This window comes from Plecotus auritus, assembly GCF_963455305.1.
Source record: "Plecotus auritus genome assembly, chromosome: 2".
NCBI classification, from domain to species: Eukaryota; Metazoa; Chordata; class Mammalia; order Chiroptera; family Vespertilionidae; genus Plecotus; species Plecotus auritus.
In genome coordinates, this window is record NC_137771.1 from 105692415 (window position 1) to 105720359 (window position 27945).

The 27945-nt window shown below is 47.7% G+C and overlaps 1 protein-coding gene across 14 annotated transcripts in view; it reads right to left on the bottom strand.

The window, feature by feature from the left end:
* The window catches only part of IQSEC1 (IQ motif and Sec7 domain ArfGEF 1), a 438538-nt gene that overhangs the window by 196145 nt on the left and 214448 nt on the right, over positions 1-27945 (bottom strand). For 7 of the 14 annotated variants that reach the window (XM_080657482.1, XM_080657481.1, XM_080657479.1 and 4 more), the window contains exon 1: positions 17098-17525. The exons of 6 other annotated variants lie outside the window; for them this stretch is intronic. In XM_080657482.1, coding sequence (XP_080513608.1) covers positions 17098-17120 — 23 coding nt within the window. In that variant the 5' untranslated portion in view covers positions 17121-17525. Of the gene's footprint in view, positions 1-17097; positions 17532-27945 lie in introns of those variants that run through there. One more of the 14 variants, XM_080657490.1, reaches the window with a different exon arrangement.

Here is a 27945-nt window from a genome sequence, read left to right on the forward strand (position 1 = left end):
TCCTTCTATGAAGCCAGCATCACCCTAATACCAAAATCAGATAGAGACAACACAATGAAGGAGAATTGCAGGCCAATATCCCTCATGAACATAGATGCCAAAATCCTCAACAAAATTCTAGCAAATCGGATCCAGCAGTACCTCAGAAAGATCATACACCATGACCAAGTAGGGTTTATCCCAGGAATGCAAGGGTGGCACAATATCCACAAATCAATAAATGTGATACATCACATAAATTGAGAGATAAAAATCACATAGTCATATCAGTTGATGCAGAAAAAGCATTTGACAAAATCCAACACCCTTTCTTGATAAAAACTCTCAGCAAGGTGGGAATAGAAGGATCATACCTCAACATAATAAAAGCTATGTATGATAAACCCACAGCTAACATCATACTCAATGGGCAAAAACTAAAACCATTTCCCCTAAGAACAGGAACAAGACAGGGATGCCCACTCTCACCACTCCTGTTTGACATAGTACTGGAAGTATTAGCCATTGTGATTAGACAAGAAGAAGAAATAAAAGGTATCCAAATTGGAAAAGAAGAAGTAAAGCTGTCCTTATTTGCAGATGACATGATATTGCACATAAAAAACCCGAAAGACTCCATCAAAAAACTAACAGACTTAATAAATGAATTAGGCAATGTAGCAGGATACAAAATTAATGCCAAGAAATCTATGGCATTTCTATACACCAATAGTGAACTTACAGAAAGAGAGACTAAAAAAGCAATCCCATTTACCCTCACACCAAAAAAATTAAGATACTTAGGAATAAACCTAACCAAGGAGTTAAAAGACCTATACGCGGAAAACTACAGGACACTGAAAAAAGAGATAGAGGAAGACATAAACAGATGGAAGAACATACCATGTTCATAGATTGGAAGAATCAACATCATTAAAATGTCCATACTACCCAAAGCAATCTATAGATTCAATGCACTCCCCATTAAAATGCCAATGGCATATTTCACAGACCTAGAAAGAACTCTCCAAAAATTCATCTGGAATAAAAAAAGACCCCGAATAGCCACAGCAATCCTGAGAAAAAAGAATAAAGTAGGAGGGATCTCAATACCAGACTTCAAGCTGTATTACAAAGCCACTGTCCTCAAAACAGCCTGGTACTTGCACAAGAACAGACGTATAGATCAATGGAATAGAATAGAGAATCCAGATATTGACCCAAACCACTATGCACAATTAATATTTGACAAAGGAGGCATGAACATACAATGGAGTCAAGACAGTCTCTTCAATAAATGGTGTTGGGAAAATTGGACAGATACATGCAAAAAACTGAAACTAGATCACCAGCTTACACCATACACAAAAATAAACTCAAAATGGACACAGGACTTAAATATAAGACGGGAAACCATAAAAATACTAGAGGAATCCACAGGCAGCAAAATCTCAGACATATGCCGAAAGAACTTCTTCACTGATACTGCCCCTAGGGCAACGGAAGCCAAAGAGAAAATAAACAAATGGGGCTACATCAAAATAAAAAGCTTTTTCACAGCAAAAGAAACCATCAACAAAACAACAAGAAACCCCACTGTATGGGAGAACATATTTGCAAATGTTATCACTGATAAAGGTTTAATCTCCAACATCAACAGGCAGCTTATACAACTTAATAAAAGGAAGATAAATGATCCAATAAAAAAATGGGCAACGGACCTAAATAGAACCTTTTCAAAAGAAGACAGAAGGAAGGCCAAGAGACACATGAAAACATGCTCAAAGTCACTAATTATCCAAGAGATGCAAATCAAAACAACAATGAGATACCATCTCACACCTGTCAGAACGGCTATCATCAACAAATCAACAAACGACAAGTGTTGGCGAGGATGCGGAGAAAAGGGAACCCTCGTGCACTGTTGGTGGGAATGCAGACTGGTGCAGCCATTGTGGAGAACAGTATGGAGTTTCCTCAAAAAACTGAAAATGGAACTCTCATTTGACCCAGTAATCCCACTCCTAGGAATATATCCTAAGAAACCAGAAATACCAATCAGAAAGGATATATGCACCCCTATGTTCATAGCAGCACAATTTATCATAGCTAAGATTTGGAAACAGCCTAGGTGCCCGTCAGCAGATGACTGGATCAGAAAACTATGGTACATCTACACAATGGAATACTATGCTGCCATAAAAAGAAGGAATTATTACCATTTGTAGGTACCTGGATGGAATTAGAGAACATTATGCTAAGTGTAATAAGCCAGTCAATGAAAGAAAAATACCATATGATCTCACCCCTTTGGGGATAATGAAAAACATTATAAACTGATGAACAAAAAGATAGATACAGAGGCAGTAAAGCATCAAACAGATTGTCAAATTATAGCGGGAAGGTTAGGGAGAGGTGGGGGAAATAAGAGATCAACTGAAGGACTTATATGCATGCATATAAGAATAACCAACAGATGCAAAACATTGGGGGGTGAGGGCATGTATGGGAGTGGGGTGGGGGGGCAATGGTAAGATATGTAAACATATAATACCTTAATAAAAAAATATGTAGAAAAAAAAAGAAACTGTGGGCTGTGAGGCTGCAGTAGGCACAGGGGCAGGTTTGGCCCATCCTCCATGCGCCTGCCTGGACCTTCCTGCCATGGCTCCCAGGTCCCTGTCTGTCGGCAGCCCTGCTCCCACACACTGACAGCTCTGGCCCTGCTTGCACCCGCTGAAGGCATGGAACAATTGGGGCCAGCGCCAGCAGCAGGTGTGAGTAAGGCTGAGGCTATCAGTACCTGCAAGAAGCGGCTGCTGCCCTGATCGCCCTTCAGGAGCAGGGGGAGGTGGAAGAGCCCTCAGGGGTGATCAGAGCCAGCAGCTACTGCTCGCACCTGTTTCTGGCACTGAGCAATTGGAACCAGTGCCAGGGACTGGCAGCAGGTGTGAGCAGTGGCTCCAGCACTGGCAGCAGGTGCAAGCGTCGGGTGGGACTGTGGCACACAGGAGCAAAGAATTTTCAGTAACCACCAGAGGCTCGCCCCAATTACAGCAACTGATGCCCTGCCTTGTCTGGCAACCCTGCTCATCTGCTCTACCATCCCACCGTGGCCGATGCCTGCCATGTTCTGCGCACGCCCCCTGGTGGTCAGCGCATGTCATAGCAACTGGTTGTTTGGTTGTTCTGGTTGTTCCACTGTTCGGTCTATTTGCATATAAGCCTTCTATTATATAGGATATCTGTTATAGTATTATGAGCTTCAGATATACCATGCTATGTTTATAGCAGTCTAAGTTGATGGTTGTTTTAAGTGTGAACATGTTCTAAAATCTACCTTCTCCACCATTTATGTCATTCTTTTGTGTGTATTTGTATGTATCTCTTAATCTATTGTTATAATTATACATGTTCTTCCTATATTTGTCTTTTTAAAAAAATCCTCACCCGAGGAGTGAGAATATTTTTTCCACTGATTTTTTAGAGAGAGTGGAAAGGAAGGGGAAGGGGAGAGATAGAGAGAGACACATCAATTGGTTGCATCCCGTTAGCACCCTGACCAGGGCCAGGGATTGAATCTGCAATTGAGATATGTGCCCTTATCTGGGAATTGAACCCACAACCCTTTGGTCTGCAGGCCAACACTCTAACCACTGAGCAAAACAGGCGAGGGCCCCACCTTTGTCTTTTAACCTTTGTAGTAGTTTTATAATTGGTTGATCCACTGCTTTTACTGTTTGCCTTTGTCAGTGAGAGTTTTTATCTTTCCTGCATTTTTTTCATCCATATTTTTGCTCTTTTCTTTTCTACTTAAAGAAAATCCTTTAAATTTTCTGGTAATACTGGTTTAGTGGCAATGAATTCCTTTCATTATTTTCCTATCTGGGAAGCTCTCTATCTCTCCTTTGATAGCCTTGCTAGGTAGAGTAATCTTGGTTGTAGGTTTTGCCTTTCATCATTTATCACTTCAAATATTTTCTGCTATTTTCTTCTGGCCTACAAAGTTTCTCTTGAATAATCAGTTAACAATCATATAGGACCCCTTGTAGGTAACCAAGTGCTTTTCTCTTGCTATTTTGAAGATTCTTTGTCTTTAACCTTTGGCCTTTTAATATCATGTGTCATAGTATGGGCCTGTTTGGGTTCATCTTATTTGGGAGGGACTCTCAGTGGAATAGGTTTAACTAACAAGCGCTTTCATTTAGATTTGTCACCCCTTTCTTCAAACCAGCCAGGGCCCTACCTCAGTGTGTTGATTTATTTTAGTTATATGAAAGTTTAAAACACTGTATGTAGGTGCTGGACATGTGGTTTTTATCCTTCCAATCACACTGGGGCAGGTAATGCTATAACTGCTACCTTGCAGAGGAGTGAGCTGGACACAGAGAAGGGAAGGGACTTGTGCCCAGTCACATAGCTAGTGAGGGCCCCTGGATACTGTCCTTTACTGCAGGCTAGATTGGAGTGGAGAGTGGGTATGGTAAGAGGGAAAAGAAGGGGAGCCAAGTTTGTACAGCTGATGAGGAGCCCCAGTCTGCAGGAATAGGAGGCAGATCCAAGATGTATGCCAGGGACACTTTCTTGAGGGCAGCAGCAGGGCCTGAAGCCTTAGCAGGGGAGGCAGAGTTCTTGGGGACTCCCAGCCCTTGGATCTAGGGCTGTAGTAATCTCTGGAAAAATGGGGAGCCCTAACCCTACCATCCCTATTCATAAGAGAAAGGAGTTGGAGAGGAAAGAAGCTCAACCTGAAGGCTATAGATTGGGGGCGGAGGGGCTTCTATTTCAGGGGCTGCAAGATGCCATCACTGCATGCTTTCTTCCCATGTGTCTGGCCTCCTTGGGACATGGAGTTCTCTTCAAGCAGATGGCTGCAGCTCTGGCAGAGGCCTCAGGTGCCCTTGTCCCACAGGGTGGGCAGTGGCTGCAGCAGCAGCAGCAGGAAGAGTCTGCCCTTGGCTAGCTAAACAAGGCTGAGTATGAGAGTGGGGTGTTCATTCCAGCCTCTGACCTCTCCCCACCCCAATCTACAGAATACTGAGCTGGGTGCTGCCCAGCTCCTCCGTAGATGTCCCTCAGACCTTCCCCTGCATCAGCAGCCAACACATGGGGGCCCTTCTCAGGGACAGCACTGCCACCCACCAGACCCTTAAGCCAGACACTTGGGCACGGTCTGTGACCCTTTTAATGCTTTCCTTCTTCCCACCAGCTCCCTAGCCTTGGGCCAGCCCTCAGTGGGCACCCTAATCATTCTGCTCCATTAGCTTCTGTGGCTTCTCCATCAGACTATCTCTGGTTTTCCCCATCATGCCCCCCTCTCCCAGCCCAGGCTGGTACAAGGTGCCTGCCCTCTTGCCAGGGCTTTCTGGATGAAAGAGAGGCAGAAAACACACTTCAGGATGAAGGAGACAAAGTGGGACACCTTTCAGCTATCCAGAAAACAGTGAGGGCTGCTCTGTGCCAGACTCTGGTCTCTCACTAAAACCTGGCTCAAGTGCCACCTCCTCTGTGAAGCACCCCAGGGTCTCTGGTCCCTTAGTCAGTAGAGAGATAATTGTGGAACAGCTACTGTCTCCAGGCATTGCTCCAGGCCTGGACACCCAGCAGTGGGCCATGAGGACCCAGACTGGTTACAATCTGGTGGGAAAGCTGGAACTAAAAGGACAAAGGCTGGGAGGTGGATACAAGATGGGCACGTTGACCAGAGAAAAAGGGGGCTGTGGCTGTAGGGAGGGGGCAGTGCCTGGCCCAGAGACCGTGTGCCCTGATATGTGTGCAATGCCAGTGATGAGACAGATGTGGCCCTAGGAGAGAGGGTAAGCAGTCCTGCCATCCCCAAGCCTGACTTCATGCCCTGGCTTTTCACTGATGGACTGGGTGACCCTGGATGAGCCCTGCCCTCCTTGGGTTCGTGTCCTGTCTAGACCTGGGGCTCCCTAGCAGGGGCACCTGTCTGAGGCCTGATGACAGGCCAAGGGAATGTCTAAGGAACAAGGGCAGGACAGAGGTAAAGTCATAAGCACAGCCCAACTTGGGAAAGCTGCTGAGGTGGAGGACCTGTGTGTGTGGTCAGAGCAGGATCTGCCTAGCCCACAGGCCCTGGGGTTGCCCGAAGCCTCACCCACAGGGTCCAGGAGGAGATGGCAGACCTGAGAACAGGAGAGAGAGCACTCAGAGAGTACGACGTGGTCTAGGGAGCACATTGCTGGGCCCAGGACCCAGACCAAGAACACCGAGGTCTGAATCCTACTTAGACCCAGGGCGTCCTTGAGATGAGCTACATGCCTACCAAAGCCTGTCTCCACTTCTATAGATGGGCCTCTGAACCCTGTTCTGCCTCCAGGGTGCTCTGTAAACTGGGAAGTGTCATGGACAAATGTGAGGGTGCTGTTCGCTCCAGCTGTAGAATCCTAGGCTATCAGTGGCCCTCACTCTCTCAGAGAAATAACTTACGTCTGAGCACCCGTGTGCTGTCTGCGTTCATCTCTGTGTGTCCTCACCCTTGCCTCAGGGGCCACAGCTCCAACAGGTCTGCTCCACTACCCTCCCTCTGCCTCTCCCTGCACCCTTCCTCACCGGGAGGCTCAACACAGCCCCCACCTTGCAGTGCTAGGTCAATTGGACATAGATGATGAATTTCCTGGGTAACACACGTTGCTCCAGGCAGCTGGGATTTTTATTTTTTTTAAATATATGCTACTAGGAAAAGAAGAAATATGAAATAGCAAGAAAAAGGGTTCTTGTTTATAGATCCCAGTTGGCAAAGAAAGAGTGAGGTATGGTGGCCTCTATGGGGGATAGATAGCTGGGTCCTAAGCCTCAGGATCCTGTGTATGTACCCAGACACAACCAGCCACAAATCCTCTCCTCCCAGCCACAGAGCACAGGCCCCACACTCAGAGTCAATTCTCTGCGCTGGGATCAGGGTCATGGGCTTGCCTCCCTGGTGCCTAACTGTGGCTGTGGCAGCCATGGGCATTTGCCCACTACAGAGTTGAGGCTGCCAGCTCAGCCAATGCTGCCCTTTAACCCCAAGCATACCCAATAGACTGTTTCCAGCCTCAGGTCACTGTCTCCTCTCCAACAAACTCCTAGTGTAGTGGTTCAGGTGGGGCAGACACCATCTGCCCAGCTCCAGGGGTGGCCAAGTGACAGGGCTGGCCAATTGGCACACAACTTCCTCTAGGCCATGGAAATGGTTTAAAGAATGGCCAGTAGCCCCAGGGCTGACCGCAGGATGTGAGGGTTCTGATGAGGCCAGAACATGCCTTGGGGGAGGATGTGGAGCCTTGACTTAGCCACACCAAAGCCCGACTCTGTGCTATTCACTGATTGGGACCATTCAAATCCCTTCTGATGTGTTTCTTTGCAACCCAAAGGCTTCTGATTAATCTACTCGCCCAGCCCTCGCCTGGCTTCTTTCCCTTGCTAGGTGTCCTTGTTTCTTCAGTCCCAGCATGTCTCCAAGCCTATTCCTGTGCAGGGAGAATTGGGAAGGAAGAGATGATAATATTTACAGGTTACGGTTCTACATGTGCTTTGTCACTGAATCCTTATGGACGCCCTGAAAAGTTAAAATTATTGGCCCCATTTTACAGACAAGGAATCTGAGGGTAAGTCATCTGTCCCAACTCACACAGCCACCAGGTGGCAGATAAGGGGTTCCATCTGAGCAGCTTCTTGGAGGCTGACAGGACCCTGCAACAGGAGGAGGGACTGGAAAAAATCCCAATTACCTCAATACATTGGCCCCCACCTCTGCTGGTCTCAGGGAGCTCCTTCAAGGCTCCCTGATCACTCAGCAACCCTTGAGATGGTCAGGGACTGAAACCCAACCAAGGAAGAGGGATCTGAAGGACTCAGGAGGTGCCTGCAGCCACCCTCCTGGGCGAAGTGAAGCCAGCACCTCTCACTCTTGTTTGATAATGAAGACCAAATGTGAGGGAAATGCCTATGTCATCTGAGGCTAGTGAGGGTTGTGACATTCAGGCTGCACATTTCAGGGAGGATCTTGGAAATTAAAAATGCAAAAGTTTCCACATGCCAGACCGGAGTGGCTCAGTTGGTTGAGCATCATCCTGTGCACTAAGGGGTTGCTGGTTCCATCCCTGGTCCGTGCACGTGTGGATGGCACCCAATCGATGTTTCTCTCTCATATTGATGTTTCTTTCTCTCCCTTTCTTTCCCTTTCTCCTCTCTCTCTCTCTCTCTCTCTCTCTCTCTCTCTCTCTCTCTCTCTCTCTCTTCCTCCCTCCCTCCCTCCCTCCCTCCCTCCCTTTCTTCCTCCCTCCCTCCATGTCCTTGGGGGAGGATTTTAAAAAAAGCAAACTTTCCCTCCGGGACCATCTTGATGAGAAGTGAAAGCAAAGCAGCCAATAAAACTTCCTGTAATTAACCACCTCAGATTGGCTGCTTGCTGAGCTGAGGGGCCAGTGTGATGGGACCCTTTCATAATCAGGAGAATTCGTCCCTCTGAGGTTAGGCCAGGGTTCAATAAGATCAGGTGTGACTGGAAACGGGGGAGATTCCAAGTTTTTCTAATCCAGACCCAGTTCCTTCTCATTCCCAGGAAATCAGATAAATAGAGAAGGGAAGGGCTCTGTCTAGTGGTCCTGGCCCTCAAGGTCCAAGCTGACACAGAGCCCAGTCTAGCTTTGATCTCACTACCCCAGTCTCTCCTACAATCTGTGATGAGCCAGTTTGCCAAAAGCCAATTCACTGAAGAGTTAATTTGCAGGATGACAAACTCATCAAAAGTGTTTGCTTCACTTAACCTTTTAGTTTTAGTTGGCTGGTTTTCATTTTTGTCTTCAAAATGGCATTTGAAGGAATGTTCAATTTGTGTCTGTTCTCTGCCTGCTGGGTGAGAGGCAGAGAATGGGGACTGTAAGGCCGAGGCTGGGTGAGAAGGTCACTGAGCACAGGGAGCAGGTAGGCCCACCAGAGGGGCCCAGGGTGGGACTGGGACCTGGCTCCAGCAGGGGCTCTGGGAGAGTGGACAGGACCCTGCTCCAGGCTTTCTAACTCATCACTGGGGCCGACCAGGCCACAGCGGGCAGTAAAAGGGACACTCATGCTGCCTTTCTTGGGGGAGGAGGCTTGTCCAGGTATCCCTGGTAGAGTTTAGCCTTGATAAGGGGTGAAAGGGTCAAAAGGTCTCGAGGGGAGGCAGCTGAGGTTGGTGACCACACAGGCATTCCATGGAGGGACTGAGATTGGGGGTGGAGGTCACTAGCCTTTCTCTCCCACAGTCACCAGGAGTCTAGCCCATCAGACCAACACCTGCCCCTGGCTTTTTTTAAAAAATTAAACTTTTTATTTTGAGGTAACTGTAGATTCACCTGTAGCTGTTAAAAATAACATGGAGAAACCGTGTGCACATTTTACTCCATTTTCCCCAATGATAACATCTTGCGACCTGGGTGCCACAAGGTACAGTGCCCTCAGTAACTCGATGCTCTGAACAGTGACAGCTCTTGGCAGAGCTCTGAACATGTCGAAGTCTAACCTTCCCTCAACGTCAGAGAGGACAGCTGCGTTCCTGGGAAACTCACTGTATATTAAAATCATGTGAGATACATTCTGTGCTTTAGATGTCAAATGGAGTGAGGTCCCAGGCTCAGATAACTACACATGGATTTTCACCTCCATGAATATCTGGTGAGATATTCACAATTTCTTGGCCTGTCCCCCACACTGAAGGGTGTTAGCTTTCCTGGCTCCTGCCAATCAGACACCTGTCCTTGAATCCCCCCCAGCATGCCTGCTCACGTCTCCAATGGCCCGGAGGGGACAGTGTGGCCACTCTGAAAGCCCTCAGCACATACCCTCTGCTCCCCACACTGGCCGCTGCACCTGCGTGTGTCTCCCCTGGGCAGGAGCTGCTATTTCCCAGGATCCAGCATAGGCCCAGCACCTAACAGGTACTAAATTATGTGCCCAACAGGCCTCAGTCTTGGATGCCTCATGATTGATCTGGACAAAGAGCCAGCCAAGGTGACAATGGCAAAGCTGCAAAAATAGGCTCTTAGGAGGCCTGGTGGGATCTTCATCTTGGGACACTCTAGAATCAGTCCCATCAGCTCCCTTCTCCTGCCATGGCCCTGCGTCCTTCTTGGAGACCCTACTGCAAACAATGGGTCACAGCTTCCCACCTTAGGGAGGCAGTCCCCTCTCAGGCCAGTTGGTCATTATGTCCCTCAAATGGAGCTTTGTCTCAAATCCATAACTGTAAAGCAGTGATTGGAAATAAAACTGGCTGGTGGCTGAGGCGCTTGTGTAATAAAGCACTATGTACATGAACAGGGCAGCTCCAGAAGGACCCAGAGAAACTGCACACAGAAGTGGCCTCTGGGAAGAGGAAGGGGGAGGTGACCTTGTACTGTTTGCAGACATTTCTATGCCATGTGAATAAATTCTCTTTCAGTTATATGAATAAAGAACAACAACAAAGATGGAAGCAGGTATTACTTGTGTGGTTGAAATTTTTTTTGCACCTACTGCGTGCCAGGTACCTCCAAGCACCCAACTCCATGGGCTACTTATGTCCTGGAGAACTGGGTTCTGGGTTGGGAGCCCCGAGCCTGCCTTTGCCCCTTACCCCTGCCCTGGGACAGGAATTCTGACAGTGGAGCATGGTTGGGCACCCCCTCCAGAGTCACTGCCAGAGGACCTTGGGCTGAGTGCTCCACTGGGAGAGAGGGAGGCTGAACTTTACCACTTATCCTGAAGAAATAAAGTCACAATGGGTGCCACTTCACACCAGGAGGACTGCAATTGTGAAACAAACAAACAAACAAAAAAACACACACAACAACCCAAAAACAAAATGGTAAGTGTCAGCAAAGATGTATAGAAATTGAAACCCTGTGCACTACTGGTGGGAATGTAAAATGATGCTGCTTGTGAGGAAAATAGTATGGTGGCTTCTCAAAAAATTAAACATAGGCCTACCATATTGCCCCCAAATCCCACTTCTGGGTATATATCCAAAGGAACTGAGAGCAGATACTTGAAGAGATAGTTACATACCCATGTTCATGGCAGCATGATTCACAGTATCCAAAAAGTGGAAGTAACCCAAGTGCCCATGGACAGATGAATAGGCAAACCGTATGTGGTTCATACAACAATGGAAAACTATTCAGCTTTATAAATAAAGGAAATTATGACACCTGCTACACCATTAAAGATATTATGCTCAGTGAAATAAGTCATTCACAGAGGGACAAATACTGTGATCCCACTCATATGAGGACCAGGAGGAGTCAAATTCCCAGGCACAGAAGTAGGACAGTTGCAGGGGCTGGGGGAAAAGGAAGAGGGGGCTAGTGTTAGATGGGGACAGAGTTTCAGGAGATGGATGGTGGTGATGGTTACACAATTGTCACTGAACTGGACACTTAAAAATGGTTGAAATGGTAATTTTTGTGTTATATGTATTTTACTGCAATTAAAACAAAAGGTTCTTGGTGTCTGGCCAGGCCAGGGCCACAGGGATGCTGGGAAGACTCCAGTCTGGATGGAGATAGAGAAGCAGGTAGCTGGTGACAACAGAAGGGCCTGCACTGTGGCAGAAAGGGAGGACCAGTGATACAGGAGCTCAGCAGGGGACCAATTGCCTGGGGGAATCAAAAAAGAGGCATAAGTTGGATCTTAAGGTCTGCAATGAGGGGGAGAAAGGGCATTCCTGGCAGAGGAACCACCCTGGGCAAGTGTGGCGGTGAGAGCTCTCCTGAAAGGGTAAGGCAAGATTGGAGTGTAGTGGCCTCTGTGGCTTTATTTATTGTGTGGCCCTTCTCTAGACTGTCAGTTCCATGTGGGGAGGGCCTGGCCTGGCTCATGGATAGTTACAGATCCATCAGGCCTGCACAAAGCCTGGTTAGCATGGGGGTTGAGCGAATGAAGAGTGGGCAATGGGTCCATGGTGACTACAAGTGAGAGAGCAGAGCATCTATAGTTCACATCTGCTTCTGACTGCCACTGCCCTCTCCCCAGCACCTTGTGTGTTTCAGCATAAAAGAACTGATAAGAGCTGACCCTGCCACTGGCTTCAGATGAGGTCACAGGCCCAGAGAGGGCAAGAGGCTAGCCCCGGGTCACACAGCAAGACCATGGCAGAGCTGGAGTGAAGTATCCTCCCGCAGTGTGAACTTCCAGGAGGGCTAGGGTCTCAGAGACCAAAGGGCAGGTGTGAGTGGAAGGAGAAAGAGAGAACAAAAGCCAGTGAGCGGGCAAGGGGTGGGGGGCAGGGGGCGAACAGCGGCTGCCCAATTCCCAGGCATCCAGGGGAAAACCTTGGTGGGTACTTAGCATCCAGAAACAATGCCTCTTAGGCCCCCGCTGGCAGTGACAAAGCTGGTCTCATCCACAGGCCCCGAGTGCTGCCAGACAAGGCAACCCCAGTGCTGAGGATCAGGGCCTGAGCTATGAACACGTTCTAGCTCTAGGCAGAGCATGCATGAGAGGAGGGATGGAACTGTGTCTCGGGACCTGGATGGAGATAGAGAAGCAGGTAGCTGGTGACAACAGAAGGGCCTGCACTGTGGCAGAAAGGGAGGACCAGTGATGATGGGGTCTGCCTGGCCACCCCAGCCCTTCTACCTGTCCTCTGCTGTGCACCCGGTCCCTCCCCCGAGGACAGACAGCTTAGAGCTGGTGAAGAGAGGGATCTGGGGAGTAAGAGCAGATCCTTCCCCATAGGACTACTGCCAGAGGGCAGGAGGAAGTGCAGGAAAGCACTGTGTCAAGGACTACCCCCCATCCTGGTCCTGGCTAAGCACTGACCTGTTACCTTTGCTAATGTGCTTCACAGGAAAGCGCAGGCCCCTGTCCAGGCCACCCAGTACCAACCCAGGCCAGAGCTGGCTTTAGAGTGGAGTCAGATGGGAGGTGGAGAGGGCCTTTCTCAGCTCAGGGCACAGAGCTACCTTACCGACCACGTACCGGGCCTTCGCAGAAGCACCCTGGTTCTCAGCCAAGGCCCTCAGCAGACCTATAGGAGACAAGCCACACTCCCCCTCACCCAACCTGCAGGCAGCAAGCTCCTGACTCTCCCGTAGTTCTCCTGACTGTCCCATGTTGGGTGTAGAGGTCCAAGGCCCTGGGAAGGGGACATTGTTGCTCTCTGAAGACACGTGTGCCCTGCTATAGGCATGAGAAAAGAATGGTTGAGAGCCCTGCCCAGACTCTCCTCTCCAGCTTCCCTCTGTGATACAACAATGTAACCATGGCCCACTCCCTGCTCAGAACCCTCAATCACTCCCCATGGCCCACAGGCCTCAGGGAGAACCTCCTCCTAGCACTTCAGACAGCCACTGCCTTGAATCCTGTCCACACCTCCAGTCTCATCTCTCACTTCTCTCATACTCGGGGCTTGGGCCAGACACAATCACTTTTAGCAAAAGCCTCCAGTCTAGCAGAGTACCACAGCTGGGCTTTGTGGCTGGACTGTCTGAGTTCAAGTCCAGCCTCTACCCCTCACTGGGTTTTGCCTGGCATGTTATTTGGTGACTCAGTAACACTGTATGAACAATGGGGATAATTAGCTTCACCTCCCACCATGAAGATAAAATAAGCTAATGCCTGCAAAACACTTGGATCTGTGGCCCAACATTTGCACACCTAGAGTGTTCTTCCCTCCTTGATCACCTGGCAACCCCCATTCACAGTATATGCATGCTGCAGTCCGTGGTGATCCTCCCATCACTGGGCCATCTTTCTAGGCTGGCCTTGGCACTTTATATTGACACTGTCTGTTCACGTGGGTCTCCCCCACAGGTCTGCAGGATCCCAGAAGGCATAAGTTATTTTCTTACTTGGTTTTGTGCCCTACTTACTGCTTAGGGCAGTGCCCACACAGGATCCATAATTCATTCATTCAACGAAGATTTACTGAACAATTATTATATGCCCAGCACTTTTTTATGTGCTAGAAACAGCAGCAACTAACACACTGTCAACCCTTGTGCCCTGGTACAGCTGACATTCCAGTGGTGAAAATGAACCAATCAACCAAGTTCAGACACAGAGGTGGGCAGACAGATGCAGGGAAAGGATGAGAGAATGTCAGGGTGGGATCTGCAAGCTACACTTGGTTACAGTAAAGCCCTGGAGGAATGGAGAAAGGAGCCATGTGAGTTCCAGGCAGAGTAAGCGAGTGAATGAGCACATGTCGAGGGAGTCAGGAGACTTGCTTCAGACCTACCACCCAAAACTCTGTATTTCATACTCAATGCAAATTTCCTTCAGCCCAGCTTCCCATGTTCGATGTGCTGGGCCAGTGAGAGGGTGGTTACCATGCTAAGTGTAGTTTCAGTCAGAGGAGGGTTGACCTTAATTATGACACCATTAATTAAGCTGTCAGTACAGTAATGACCTTGGTTGTTAGCAAGTTTGAATAAGAAACTGATTCTTGGAGGCCTCATGATTTCCCCCCATTTCATTAATAATCTTCTCATACTTTGTCATCCTCTATCCTGTTCATCATGCCACCTCCATATGTGCGTATGTGACCTGCCCCCTCTCAACGACGGAGTCCAGAACACGGAACACCATCTTGGGAACCATGCCAGGGGTTCAGAAGGTGGAGGAGAAGACAATAGGAGATGGGGAGGCAGGAAAGGGGTGGGGAGGCCTGCTGGCCCTGCCATGCACCATGGCACCAGAGAAAGTCTGTTCAGGTCTGGCGTGGGGCGTACTGGGAGAGAAAGATCATTGCCATGTACAGCAGGGAACAGCCCCGTGACCCCAGTTAAGTTCTTATCCCTCTCTAGTCCCCATCTCCTCCTCTGTAAGGTGGAAGCAGTGAGAATCAATGAGGTGACTAGGCTGAGAAGGCTCAGAAGCCAGTGTGGGTCTGAGGTTGGCTATGACGGTCCTGTGTAGACTTCCCAGTTGCCATGTAAGTTAGGCATCTAGGGACACTCAGCTCCCTGTCCCTTCTCCACAGGACAGCTCTGGTAACAGTGAGGTTATGGTAGCAGGTGCTGGGAGAGCTCTGAGTTGGGGTGGGTGCTGGGCCAGGTGAGCAAACAAACACAAGTACCCCTGTGCAACCTCAAGCAAGGCTTGCCCTACGTCTAAAACTCTTTCTATGAAAACAGGAGCAATCACCTCTCCAGCCACTCCCTCCCCAGTCTCTTTGCAATCTCTGGTGCCCATAGGTCTGATGGCAGCATGTGGAGGGATTGCCTAGATGTCATGATGCCAGATTGTGAGAGCCCAAGAGCTGGAGAAATGTGAAAAGACCCATAGGAATGGGAAGCAGGGAGCATGGAGCCCCTGATAGGCCCACTCTCCTCACCAGCCCAGGCAAGTAAGTGGGCAAGACAAGTTTAGTCCACGGGTCAGTGAACCTTCTGGAGTCATGTGTTAAAATGCAGGTTCCTGAGCCCCCAGTAGATCTGTATTGGTGTTGCAAGGAAAATTGAAATCTGTATGGTAGCCGTATCCCTGGCAATATCATGATCAGACAGGCTTGGGCAGTGTGGCTGTGGAACAGCTGCACCCATGAACATCAGCCACAGCTGTGCATGAATATCACACAGAGAGTAATGAGTTCCCAATGCTTGAGCTCTACTGCTAAAACCCCCAACCCCAGCTAGTACAACCCAAGTTTCTATGGGAATTCTACTGAGTCTCAGTTTGCTCATCTCTGAAATGGAGGTCTTAGTGGTTGCCAGACAAGGCAGTCCTAAGCATCAAGGTCCAGGCACTGGGCCAAGTGCACCTGTCGATTGTCACATTTCACCCTAATGACATCTCCCCACCCCCAGTGTTTGACATCCCCCGAGTATTGAAAATTTCTCTGACATCGGCTCCTGGCCCAGGCAGGAAGAAGACAGCTGCTCCGGGAGGACCTGTTCCCGGAGACAGTGGCAGGAGTCTTGCACTGGGTAAGGATTCATGATTTGTTTCCAAAAATACCGCCAGGGTCTTGTCACAGGGAGGGAGAACTCCAGCGTGTTCTGTTCACATCAACAAACCAGCCTTGGGTTTTTTACTAAAAGAGCAGGGGAATATCACAGCAAACCAGAGCTCAGGCCACCTCCATCCCATTACTTTCCATAATGCTCCATTAATGAGAGAGTTTTCCCTCAATGAAGAGGAGTGGGTACTGATTAATTAGGGGGTCCACAGGTCCTTGTCATAGTGCAGGGGGCTGTGAGGCCTTGGAATGGCCCCCATATGTACCCCTACATATTGCTGCAGGCCTCCCCTTCCTCATCCTGGGGACTGAGCCCAGCTCAGGAGGATCCAGCTCTGCTCTAACCGACAAGTCTGATGGCACAGGCAGCCCTCACAAAGCCCAGGCAGTGGGCAAGCTGCCTAGGGCAGGTGGAGATTTGGAGCTGGGTCTTAGCCCCGATGCCCTTGGGTCACAGCGGACGGGTCCTGCAAGGCCAGAGACCAGCGGTTGCTCAACTTAGAAGAGCACAGTGCACAGACCCAGAGAAATGTGAGGGAAGCTGGCATTCTAATCCTGTTGCCTCAGGGAAGCCTGGCTTAACAGGCAAGGGCTTCAGTTTCCATAAATACCCAGGCCCATGATGTCACCACTGTCACCACCCCTTGCAGACTTTAAGAGCTTCTGCTACTGGCATTAGGTCCAACAGACAGGCATTTTGCTGCTGACTCACAGAACACCTTGCCCCCTACTCATGGAAGTGGGATGGACCTTCACCTGTCCCTGGAGGACAACATCCGGTCCCACCCCAGGTTTCCTGCCAACATTCTACCAGGCATGGCTGAAGTGCCAGTCATGGAAATGCTGAGCACAAAGGCTTTTCCCAAATAGACACGCTGAAGTCTATACCAAATGCCAAACTGGTAGCAGTGAGTCTGGGGACCCTGTATATGGATTACCTGCCCTTAGAAATAGGAAATTTTACAGCCTGATGGAGACCTGCTTTTTCTCATCATCAACACTGGCAAACACCTCTGCTGCAAAGGACGAACGTTGGCTGGCCTGTCTGCGGGGTGGTCAGCTCCCTCTGCAAGGCAACCTGCCCTCCCCACCACGACCACTTCACTCCAGCTCCGAGCTCAGCTGGGTCTCCTCTGGTCTCTGGCCTCTGGCCTCTAGGTTTCAAGCATAAATCTGCCACATATACTCACAAATAGCGTCTTCTGCAAGCCATCCTGTCTGGGGCAGTTTTCCCCTTCTGTCTCTCCCTCTCCAGCTGTGGTTAGAGGAGGGGCAGAACGCTCAGGCGAGAAGTAGAAGGGAATAAAATTAAATCGAGGGGCGAATCACATCCCTGGGATGGCGAGCTCCTCCAAGAGGGGTGGGGTGGGAACAGTCGTGGGCTCCGGGAGGACCCAGCACACAAGGCTCACACCATGTCCAGGAGCCTAGACATCAGGTTGGGCGGGGGCTTCGGCCTAGCTGCTACCTGGGACCACCTCCGTTTTTTTTTGTTTGTTTGTTTTTTCCTCTTCCGCACATCAAGGGTAGGCACAGAGAGTCTAGGCTCCTGAGTCTGCGCCCGGGTTTGCTCTCCCAGAATCTGGAGGAGGGGCGGGCGCGCGCGGTAGCCCTCCCCCAGCGTGCAGGGAGCTGCGTAGTGCGGCTAAGCTGGACCAATCGCTGAGGCGCTCGTCACCACGGCAACTGCAGCATCAGGCACAGCCGCCCTGGAGCGCCTTGGCTGCAAAGTCACCCACCAGGCAGAGGGCACCGCACGCGATCGTGTGTGCCGTGGATGCATAGGGTTGGCGCCTTGGAGTTAAGCTGACCATTCCAAAACTGGCTCTGCCTTGTAAGGACCATGGGACCTTGGAAGCAGAGAGAGCAGCCCCAGCCCTCTGAGCCTTTGACATGGTCCCTGTGTGATGGAGGATGGGCATGGAGGAGTCAGTGGTGATCCTGAGGCCTGTGTGGGGTGTAGCAGGGCAGGATGGACCAGTCATTGATACTACTCCACAGACAATGGGTGTGAGTGTACCCTAGGTTGTGGGCTCCCTCCCTCACCTAACAGGTGGTGTATGTGTCCCCATCTCTTCCCCCCCCCCCCCCCCAGCCCCTGCACCTTCTCAGCAGGCAGTATATCTGGTGGTCAAGACAGAGAGCTACTTCTTCCACTAGCTGTGACTTTGGGCAGATAATTCAACTTCAGTCTCCTCCACAGGTGTTAGCTAGTGTGGTTGTTGCTGCTCTTTTAGAGCCACGCTGAACTGCTAGAAAACCCACAGACCCGAAACCCTCTGGTGCTGGGATGAGGAGGCCTGGGCTAATGCTCCCCACCCACAACCCCAGGCATGAGGCTGAGATGAAAGTGTGCGGTGCATCCCAAAACCCCATATTCTGTACCAATCTCACAGCAGCTCCCAGTTCTTACCCTGCCAATGTTAATATTTGCCTAATATTTTTCTTTAAATCTAAAATAATTTTTACTTAAAAGCTAAACTTTCTGTCACAATTATAAAGCCTGTACTTGGCAGGCTAGTTAACTTTCTCCAATTATCAACATTCAAATGCATATGGTTATGAAAGAAAACTGCTCACCTGAGGCCTTCCCAGGGCCCCAGAGTCCAGGTACCCCAGCCTGGGAAACCCCACGCTGATACTAGGGACACTGGGCAAGGTGGGCACAGGCATCATCAGGGCAGGCGGTAGGATGGTCCTGCTCCAGGGCTGGGTCAGGGTGGACCAGGGGCCTTCGTGGCAGTGCTCAGAGAAGGTCATAGGGCTGTTCATGGTCACTGGACTGGTAACTGCCCCTTTCCCTTCCAGAAAACCCACCTGCTCTTCTCAGCTGGAGGGCTGTGTGTGCATGTGTGTGTGCGTGTCTCTCTGCATATACGTGTATTCATGTGTGTGTGTGGGTTGTCTTTGGTTATCTGCTTTGCTCCTTGGGAACAGGGTGAGGAGGTTTTTGAAATCCATAGGAAGAGGCAGCCCTGCCCCACTTCCACCTACATCATCCTGAGGGCTGGCCTGCAGGACTTGTCTCCTCCTGGGTGTTCACAGGGATCTACAAAGCTGGGTTTGGGCTCTGTGTGTAGTTGGGGACCAGCTAGCATGGTCCATTCACTCACCAGCCCTCAGGCCCCAAGGCCATGAGTATCCCCTAACCACAAAGCAGCACTAATTCCCCATCTACTTTTCCTTTATCCACAAAATGCTGACTAATGCTTGCTTTGAACCAGGCCCAGTCTAGGCAGTGTGGGTACAAAGTTGAAAAAAAGCCACATCCCTGCCCAGAGGAAGGACTCCTCTGTCTTGAGGACTATAGTGGACAGCCAGCACTTCTCCCTGCCCAGCTACCCGACTCCTGGCATTCACCCCTGCTTCTCTCAGTGCCTGAGGCTCAGGTAGGGCTGACTCTACTCCCAGCCCAGGACTAGGCATGGGCCTCAAGCTGGGCCCATGAGAGGCAGACCCAGGCTTCACTGGTATTGTTGGGAGAGAGAACCTCTTAACTTGAGCTTAAACCTGAAAGATATGAGCAGGTTCTTTATACAAGACTCCTGGAGAAGGAAGCTGATGTGGGAGGAAGCCAGATAGAGAGCAGAGAAAAGGCAGGTCTTGGTGTCATCCCTGCAGCCTCTAGATTCAGTCGCACTGAAAAGCCTTGAGGTTCCGTGCATGCTGGTCCTATTTCATTTAGGCCAGTTTGAAGTGGACTCTCTGTCACTTGTAACCCAGTCCTAATTCATGTGTCCTGTAATAGTTATAATTCCGAGTGACTAATATAATATTGAGTAATCATGTCAAGAGAAGTGCATACAATGTGCTGTGTGAGGATGATAGAAGTAGGGATAAGTTCTTCAGAGAAAAGGGATATAGGAGGGGAAAATGGAAGTTTCCTGGGGACAGGATGTTGAGGCTGAGTCTTTTTTTAAATTTTTTTTATTAAGGTATTATATGTGTACATATCTTACCATTGCCCCCCCCACACCACTCCCATACATGCCCTCACCCCCCAATGTTTTGCATCCGTTGGTTATTCTTATATGCATGCATATAAGTCCTTCGGTTGATCTCTTATTTTCCCCACCTCTCCCTAACCTTCCCGCTGTAATTTGACAGTCTGTTTGATGCTTTACTGCCTCTGTATCTATCGTTTTGTTCATCAGTTTATAATGTTTTTTATTATCCCCAAATGAGTGAGATCATGTGGTATTTTTCTTTCATTGACTGGCTTATTTCACTTAGCATAATGTTCTCCATTTCCATCCAGGTTGCTACAAATGGTAAGAATTCCTTCTTTTTTATGGCAGCATAGTATTCCATTGTGTAGATGTACCATAGTTTTCTGATCCAGTCATCTGCTGATGGGCACCTAGGCTGTTTCCAAATCTTAGCTATTGTAAATTGTGCTGCTATGAACATAGGGGTGCATATATCCTTTCTGATTGGTATTTCTAGTTTCTTAGGATATATTCCTAGGAGTGGGATTACTGGGTCAAATGAGAGTTCCATTTTCAGTTTTTTGAGGAAACTCCATACTGTTCTCCACAATGGCTGCACCAGTCTGCATTCCCACCAACAGTGCACGAGGGTTCCCTTTTCTCCGCATCCTCGCCAACACTTGTCGTTTGTTGATTTGTTGATGATAGCCGTTCTGACAGGTGTGAGATGGTATCTCATTGTTGTTTTGATTTGCATCTCTTGGATAATTAGTGACTTTGAGCATGTTTTCATGTGTCTCTTGGCCTTCCTTCTGTCTTCTTTTGAAAAGGTTCTATTTAGGTCCGTTGCCCATTTTTTTATTGGATCATTTATCTTCCTTTTATTAAGTTGTATAAGCTGCCTGTTGATGTTGGAGATTAAACCTTTATCAGTGATAACATTTGCAAATATGTTCTCCCATACAGTGGGGTTTCTTGTTGTTTTGTTGATGGTTTCTTTTGCTGTGAAAAAGCTTTTTATTTTGATGTAGCCCCATTTGTTTATTTTCTCTTTGGCTTCCGTTGCCCTAGGGGCAGTATCAGTGAAGAAGTTCTTTCGGCATATGTCTGAGATTTTGCTGCCTGTGGATTCCTCTAGTATTTTTATGGTTTCCCGTCTTATATTTAAGTCCTGTGTCCATTTTGAGTTTATTTTTGTGTATGGTGTAAGCTGGTGATCTAGTTTCAGTTTTTTGCATGTATCTGTCCAATTTTCCCAACACCATTTATTGAAGAGACTGTCTTGACTCCATTGTATGTTCATGCCTCCTTTGTCAAATATTAATTGTGCATAGTGGTTTGGGTCAATATCTGGATTCTCTATTCTATTCCATTGATCTATATGTCTGTTCTTGTGCCAGTACCAGGCTGTTTTGAGGACAGTGGCTTTGTAATACAGCTTGAAATCGGGTATTGAGATCCCTCCTACTTTATTCTTCTTTCTCAGGATTGCTGTGGCTATTCGGGGTCTTTTTTTATTCCAGATGAATTTTTGGAGAGTTCTTTCTAGGTCTGTGAAATATGCCATTGGCATTTTAATGGGGAGTGCATTGAATCTATAGATTGCTTTGGGTAGTATGGACATTTTAATGATGTTGATTCTTCCAATCTATGAACATGGTATGTTCTTCCATCTGTTTACGTCTTCCTTTATCTCTTTTTTCAGTGTCCTGTAGTTTTCTGCATATAGGTCTTTTACATCCTTAATTAAGTTTATTCCTAGGTATCTTAATTTTTTTGGTGTGAGGGTAAATGGGATTGCTTTTTTAATCTCTCTTTCTGTAAGTTCACTATTGGTGTATAGAAATGCCATAGATTTCTTGGCGTTAATTTTGTATCCTACTACATTGCCTAATTCATTTATTAAGTCTGTTAGTTTTTTGATGGAGTCTTTCGGGTTTTTTATGTGCAATATCATGTCATCTGCAAATAAGGACAGCTTTACTTCTTCTTTTCCAATTTGGATGCCTTTTATTTCTTCTTCTTGTCTAATTGCAATGGCTAATACTTCCAGTACTTTGTTGAACAGGAGTCATCCCTGTCTTGTTCCTGTTCTTAGGGGAAATGGTTTTAGTTTTTGCCCATTGAGTATGATGTTAGCTGTGGGTTTATCATACATAGCTTTTATTATGTTGAGGTATGATCCTTCTATTCCCACCTTGCTGAGAGTTTTTATCAAGAAATGTGTTGGATTTTGTCAAATGCTTTTTCTGCATCAACTGATATGACTATGTGATTTTTATCTCTCAATTTATGTGATGTATCACATTTATTGATTTGTGGATATTGTGCCACCCTTGCATTCCTGGGATAAACCCTACTTGGTCATGGTGTATGATCTTTCTGAGGTACTGCTGGATCCGATTTGCTAGAATTTTGTTGAGGATTTTGGCATCTATGTTCATGAGGGATATTGGCCTGCAATTCTCCTTCATTGTGTTGTCTCTATCTGATTTTGGTATTAGGGTGATGCTGGCTTCATAGAAGGAGCTTGGAAGTGTTCCTTCCTCTTGAATTTTTTGGAACAGTCTGAGGAGGATAGGTTTTAGTTCTTCCTTGAATGTTTGGTAAAATTCTCCTGTGAAGATGTCTGGCCCCGGGCTTTTGTTTGCCGGAAGCTTTTTGATGACTGCTTCAATTTCTTCCATAGTTACTGGCATATTGAGCTGTTTAGATTCTTCCTGATTGAGTTTTGGAAGGTTATATTTTTCTAGGAATATGTCCATTTCCTCCAGGTTGTCCAGTTTGTTGGAATAGAGTTGTTCGTAGTATTTTTTAACAATCCTTTGTATTTCGGCGGGATCTGTTCTTATTTCTCCTCTTTCATTTCTGATTTTGTTTATTTGGGTCCTCTCTCTTTGCTTCTTGGTGAGTCTGGCTAGAGGTTCATCAATCTTGTTTATCCTTTCAAAGAACCAGCTCTTGGTTTTGTTGATCTTTTGTATTATTTCTTTGGTCTCTATGTCGTTTATCTGTGCTCTGATCTTTATTATTTCCTTCCTTCTGCTTACACTGGGCTTTTCTTGTTGCTCTTTTTCTAACTCTTTGAGTTGTAGGGTTAGGTAATTTATTACCATTGTTTCTTGTTTTTTTGCAGTAGGCTTGTAGAGCTATGAACTTCCCTCTCAAGTCTGCTTTCGCTGTGTCCCATAGATTTTGGATTGTTGTGTTTTCATTATTGTTTGTTGCCATGATGTTTTTTATTTCTTCCTTGATCTCTCTGGTAACCCAGTCATGGTTTAATAGCATGCTGTTTAGTCTCCATGTGTTTGATTTCTTTGGGTTGTTTTTATTGTAGTTGATTTCCAGTTTTATGCCACTGTGGTCTGAGAAGATGCTTGATATGATTTCTATCTTCTTGAATTTGAAGAGACTTTGCCTATGTCCCAACATATGGTCTATCTTTGAAAATGACCCATGTGCACTTGAGAAGAATGTATATTCTGTGGCTTTGGGGTGAAATGTTCTGAAGATGTCAATTAATTCCATCTGGTTTAGTGAGTCATTTAGGACTGATGTTTCTTTGCTGATTTTTTGTTTAGAGGATTTGTCCAATGGTGATAGTGGGGTATTAAAGTCTCCTACTATGATTGTATTGCTGTCAATCTCTCCCTTGATATCCTCCAGGAGATATTTTATGTATTTGGGTGCTCCTGTATTGGGTGCATATATGTTTACCAGGGTTATTTCTTCTTGTTGGATTGCTCCCTTTAGTATTATGAAGTGGCCTTCCTTATCTCTTGTTATGTCCTTCACTTTGAGATCTAATTTGTCAGATATAAGTATTGCTATCCCAGCTCTTTTTTTCATTTCCATTCACCTGGAAAACCTTTTTCCATCCCTTCACCCTCAGTGTGTGTGCATCTTTTTTTCTGATGTGGGTTTCTTGTAGACAGAAGATATATGGGTCTTGTTTTCTTATCCAACCCATTATCCTATGTCTTTTGATTGGGGCATTTAATCCATTTACATTTAAAATTATTATTGATAGGTCCTTATTTGTCGCCATTTTTATTCTTTACCCTTGTGTACCTTCTTCACCTCCTATTTCTTTCTTTCTTTCTTTTTTTTTTTTTTTTTACAGCAGACCTTTTAGCATTTCTTGCATTGCTGGTTTGGTGGTAATAAATTCCCTTAGTCCTTTTTTGTCTGTGAAGCTCCTGATTTCACCTTCAATTTTGATTGATAGCCTTGCTGGGTCCAGTATTCTTGGATTCAGACCCTTTCTTTGCATGATTTTGTATATTTCATTCCATTCCCTTCTGGCCTGATGAGTTTCTGTTGAAAAATCAGTTGCTAGTCTGATGGGGGATCCTTTGTATGTAACTTTCTGTCTCTCTCTTGCTGCTTTTAAGATTCTTACATTGTCGTTGGTGTTTGCCAACTTAATTATAATGTGCCTTGGTGTCGGTCTTTTGGGGTTCATTTTGCTTGGGACTCTGTGAGCTTCTTGGATTTGTGTGTTTTTTTTCTTCTCTATATCAGGGAAGTTTTCTGTCATTATTTCTTCAAACAGGTTTTCTATTCCTTGCCCAGTTCCTTTCCTTCTGGAACCCCTATTATGTGGATGTTGTTTTGTTTCGTGTTGTCCCCAAGTTCCCTTAGGCTCTCCTCCTGCTTTTTAATTTTTTTTTTTCTAGAAGCTGCTCTACTTGGGTATTTTTTCCCATCTTGTCTTCTAGCTCACTGATGCGGTCCTCTGCTTCTTCTAGTCTACTCTTGATGCTTTCTATTGAGTTCTTTATAGCAACAATGTCATTTTTCATTTCTTCTTGGTTCTTCATTTCCTCTTGGTTCTTACTCATATTGTCAAATTTGTCTTCCATTCTTTTCAGCCACTTTATGACCATTTCTCTGAATTCTTTCTCTGGAAGGTTGCTTGCCTCCATTTCGTTTACTTCCTTTTCTGGTGATGCCTGCTTTTCTTTCCTATGCAGGCTGTTTCTTTGTCTCCCCATGGTCTCTTCTCTGGGTGTCTGGTTATGTAGTTCTCTTTCTCCTTTCCGTGGTGGAGTGTAGAGCTCCTCTGAATCCGCCTGTTTGCGCCAATTGGGGACCAGTGTTCTGGGGCTCGCAGCTGTTCGGTGGGTGCCGCAGTTGTGAGAGGCTGAGTCTTAAAGTATGAATAGAAGCTTGTCAGGAAGACAGTGCATGGAAAGGCATTACTTGCAGATGGAATACCACGTGCAAAGGCCTGGAGGTGAAAAGCAAAGAGTAGAGGCTCAACCTAGTGAGGCGCTTGGGCTTCATTGTGAAGGCAATGGAAGCCCACAAAGGTTTCTGAGCAGAAGAGGGACATGTGATTAAACAGAACCCTTCCTGGAAAAGGGGTTTAAGGGGGAGAAATTAGAGGCAGGGACATTACCTCTGAAGGAAGGTGGAGCAGGAGACCTGAACACAGCATGGGGTGGGGAACAAGAAGAGGTGCTTTGGGGAGAAGTGTGAATAAAGTATGAGGAAGGGGCAGGCACAAGGTCAACACCCAGGTTTCTGGCTTGAGCATCGGATGAACAGTGGCTCCATTCAGCTACATGGAGACACAGGAATGGTGCAGAGTGGAAGGAGAGATAGTCCCTTTCCTTTCGGATTTGTTGAGGTGTAGTGCCTGGGGGACACCCAAGGGAAGTGTCCGGGAAGCTACAAGGCTCTGACTGCAGGCTCAGCTCCAGGAGAGAAGAGGAGAGTATAAGGGTATAAAGGGAAGGTCAGGCAGATCCTTGGGGATGTGGACATTTAAGGGAAGAAGAAAAAGCCAGCAAAGGAGCTGGAGAAACCCAGTGATACATACCCCTGCCCACAGCTGCACACCCTCATACATTCCATAACACAGCGCTAGGCTGGGAGAGCCTGCTCACTCCCAGCATGGTGGCCCTTCCAGGGACAACCACCTGCTTGTCCTGCCACATTGAATCAGCCCTTGGCCCCACTCCCCGAGGATCTAAGAAAACACAAGAATGACATTTCTTAGCAAAAAGGAACCCAAAGCCCGACAGGTGTAGCTCAGTGGTTGAGTGTTGACCTATGAACCAGGAGGTCACGGCTCCATTCCTGGTCAGGGCACATGCTGGTTTGCAGGCTCAATCCCTGGTAGGTGGCATGCAGGAAGCAGCCAATCAGTGATTCTCTCTCATTGATGTTTCTCTCTCTCTCCTTTACCCTTCCTCTCTGAAATCAATAAAAACATATTTTAAAAAAGAATTCAAGGTAAGCACTAAGCTTTATGGGCAAAGATGTTTGTCATAGTATTATTTACAACAACAAATAAACTAAAACCCCAAACAACTATTATGGTAAATATCCAATAGTGGGAGCTGGTTATAAATACACAGTGACAGCATGTGCTGGGGCATCCCGCACCCTTGAAAAAAGGATGTTTACAGCAACAGTGTTGAGAATTGTTAGTAAAAGAGCGTGTCAGTCATCAAAGTGAGGATGCCTATGAAGCCCACAGCCCCTTCCCCAGGCCGCCAAGGCGAGACTGTGGCTCAGCTTTATTTCTCTCTGTGTTTTCATTTACTTTTCAAATTTTCTACAACATGCTCAACTACAATAAGAGAAAAATTGAAAAAATTCTTCAGTTATCTAGAAATGACTGAAAATACCAATGAATTCTAAAGGGAGGGGGAGAGGGGCCCCTGCAGGGCCAGGGCACAGGCTTGGAATTTGAACCTGGCTCCTCCCCACCTGCTGCCACTCCTCTCTCAGCCTGGTTCTCCCTCTAAGGATCATTCCCACCCACTCCCTCACAGAGGCTGAGTGGATATAGGCAGCATACCGGGGAGAGTTGGTGCCCTGTGACAGGTATTTCACAAAGGTGAGCAGCATTCTTAGAGGGCAGATCATCAGGATGCTATGAAGACAGCCCTTGGGCACAGCAGCTGGCTGGGCACTGGGGTGGAGCCCTGAGTGCGTCCTTATTGGACTGAGTGCCTGAGATGGCAGCAGTGCCACCTTCAGAGGCTCTTTTATAGTTTTCAGAGTTGCAGTCATTATCAAAGTGAGACCCCCTTACAGCCTCTGCAATGACCCACAAGCCCCACATGCCCACCACCTCTCCTTGCTCACCCTGCCCCAGGCACAATGGCCTCTTCCTTTCTCCAGCCTGCCAGGCCCTCTCCTGCCCCAGGGCCTTTCCACAGGCAGTGCTTTTTGCCCAGCGGGATATTCACAATATTTAACAACAGGCATTGACCCTGACCACTCAAAAACACCTTCCTGCTGAGCTTCAGAGCTGGAGGTCAGAGTTGGAGGCCAGGCTGGGGCTGCCGAGCAGGGCTGACCCTGGGGGGCCTAGTCCCTGTGGTCCCCTCTCACCCTCACTTCCAGGGGGCTGTGGTTTTCCCTCTGTCAGTCACCTGCTCATGCTTACCCTGGGAAGGCATTTAGGGAATGTCTCTTCTCTGGGCCAGCCAGGCTGGTCTGACCAATGCTGGTCCCATGAGGGAGGTCCCTGGGCTGAGGTGGGCAGGCTGGGAGCACAGCAGGACTCTGCCCTCAGGCCTCAGCTCAGATCTCAACCCACTGTTCACCTGTTGTGTGGTCTGGGCAAGTAACTGCTCATCTCTGAGCCTCAGTTCCTACCCTGGAAAATGGAAAAAGCAGAGTCCTTACGAAGAATAGACAAAAGGATTACAGAAGATGAGCTTGTAGTGTACACTTTGTGGCAGTACACCCAACACCAGCATCCTGATCTTGAGAAGCCTGTTTTTGGTGTCCATGCCAGTCCAGCCCTGATGAGGGTCTAGGAGAAGCAGGACCCACAAAGACAACCTGGGGTTAGGGACCAGAGGAGTTTTCTTCCTGGAAGGGCCAGGGTCTTTCTCTATCCTAGTTGGAGTTACTGCCTGTTAATATGCAAATCAGATCCATCCCTCTGTGCTTCCTGCAGCCTAGACAGGCCTAGACTGGCATCATAGCTCTGCTACCCTGTTCACTGGCTGACAATCATCCCTTCACTTTCTCCATGGCATGTCAACCTCGTGCCTACCTCAGAGCCTTTGCACATGCTGCTTCCTCTCTCAGAACACCCTTCTCCCAGTTCTCTGCACGGCTCATTGTCTGCAGGTCTGA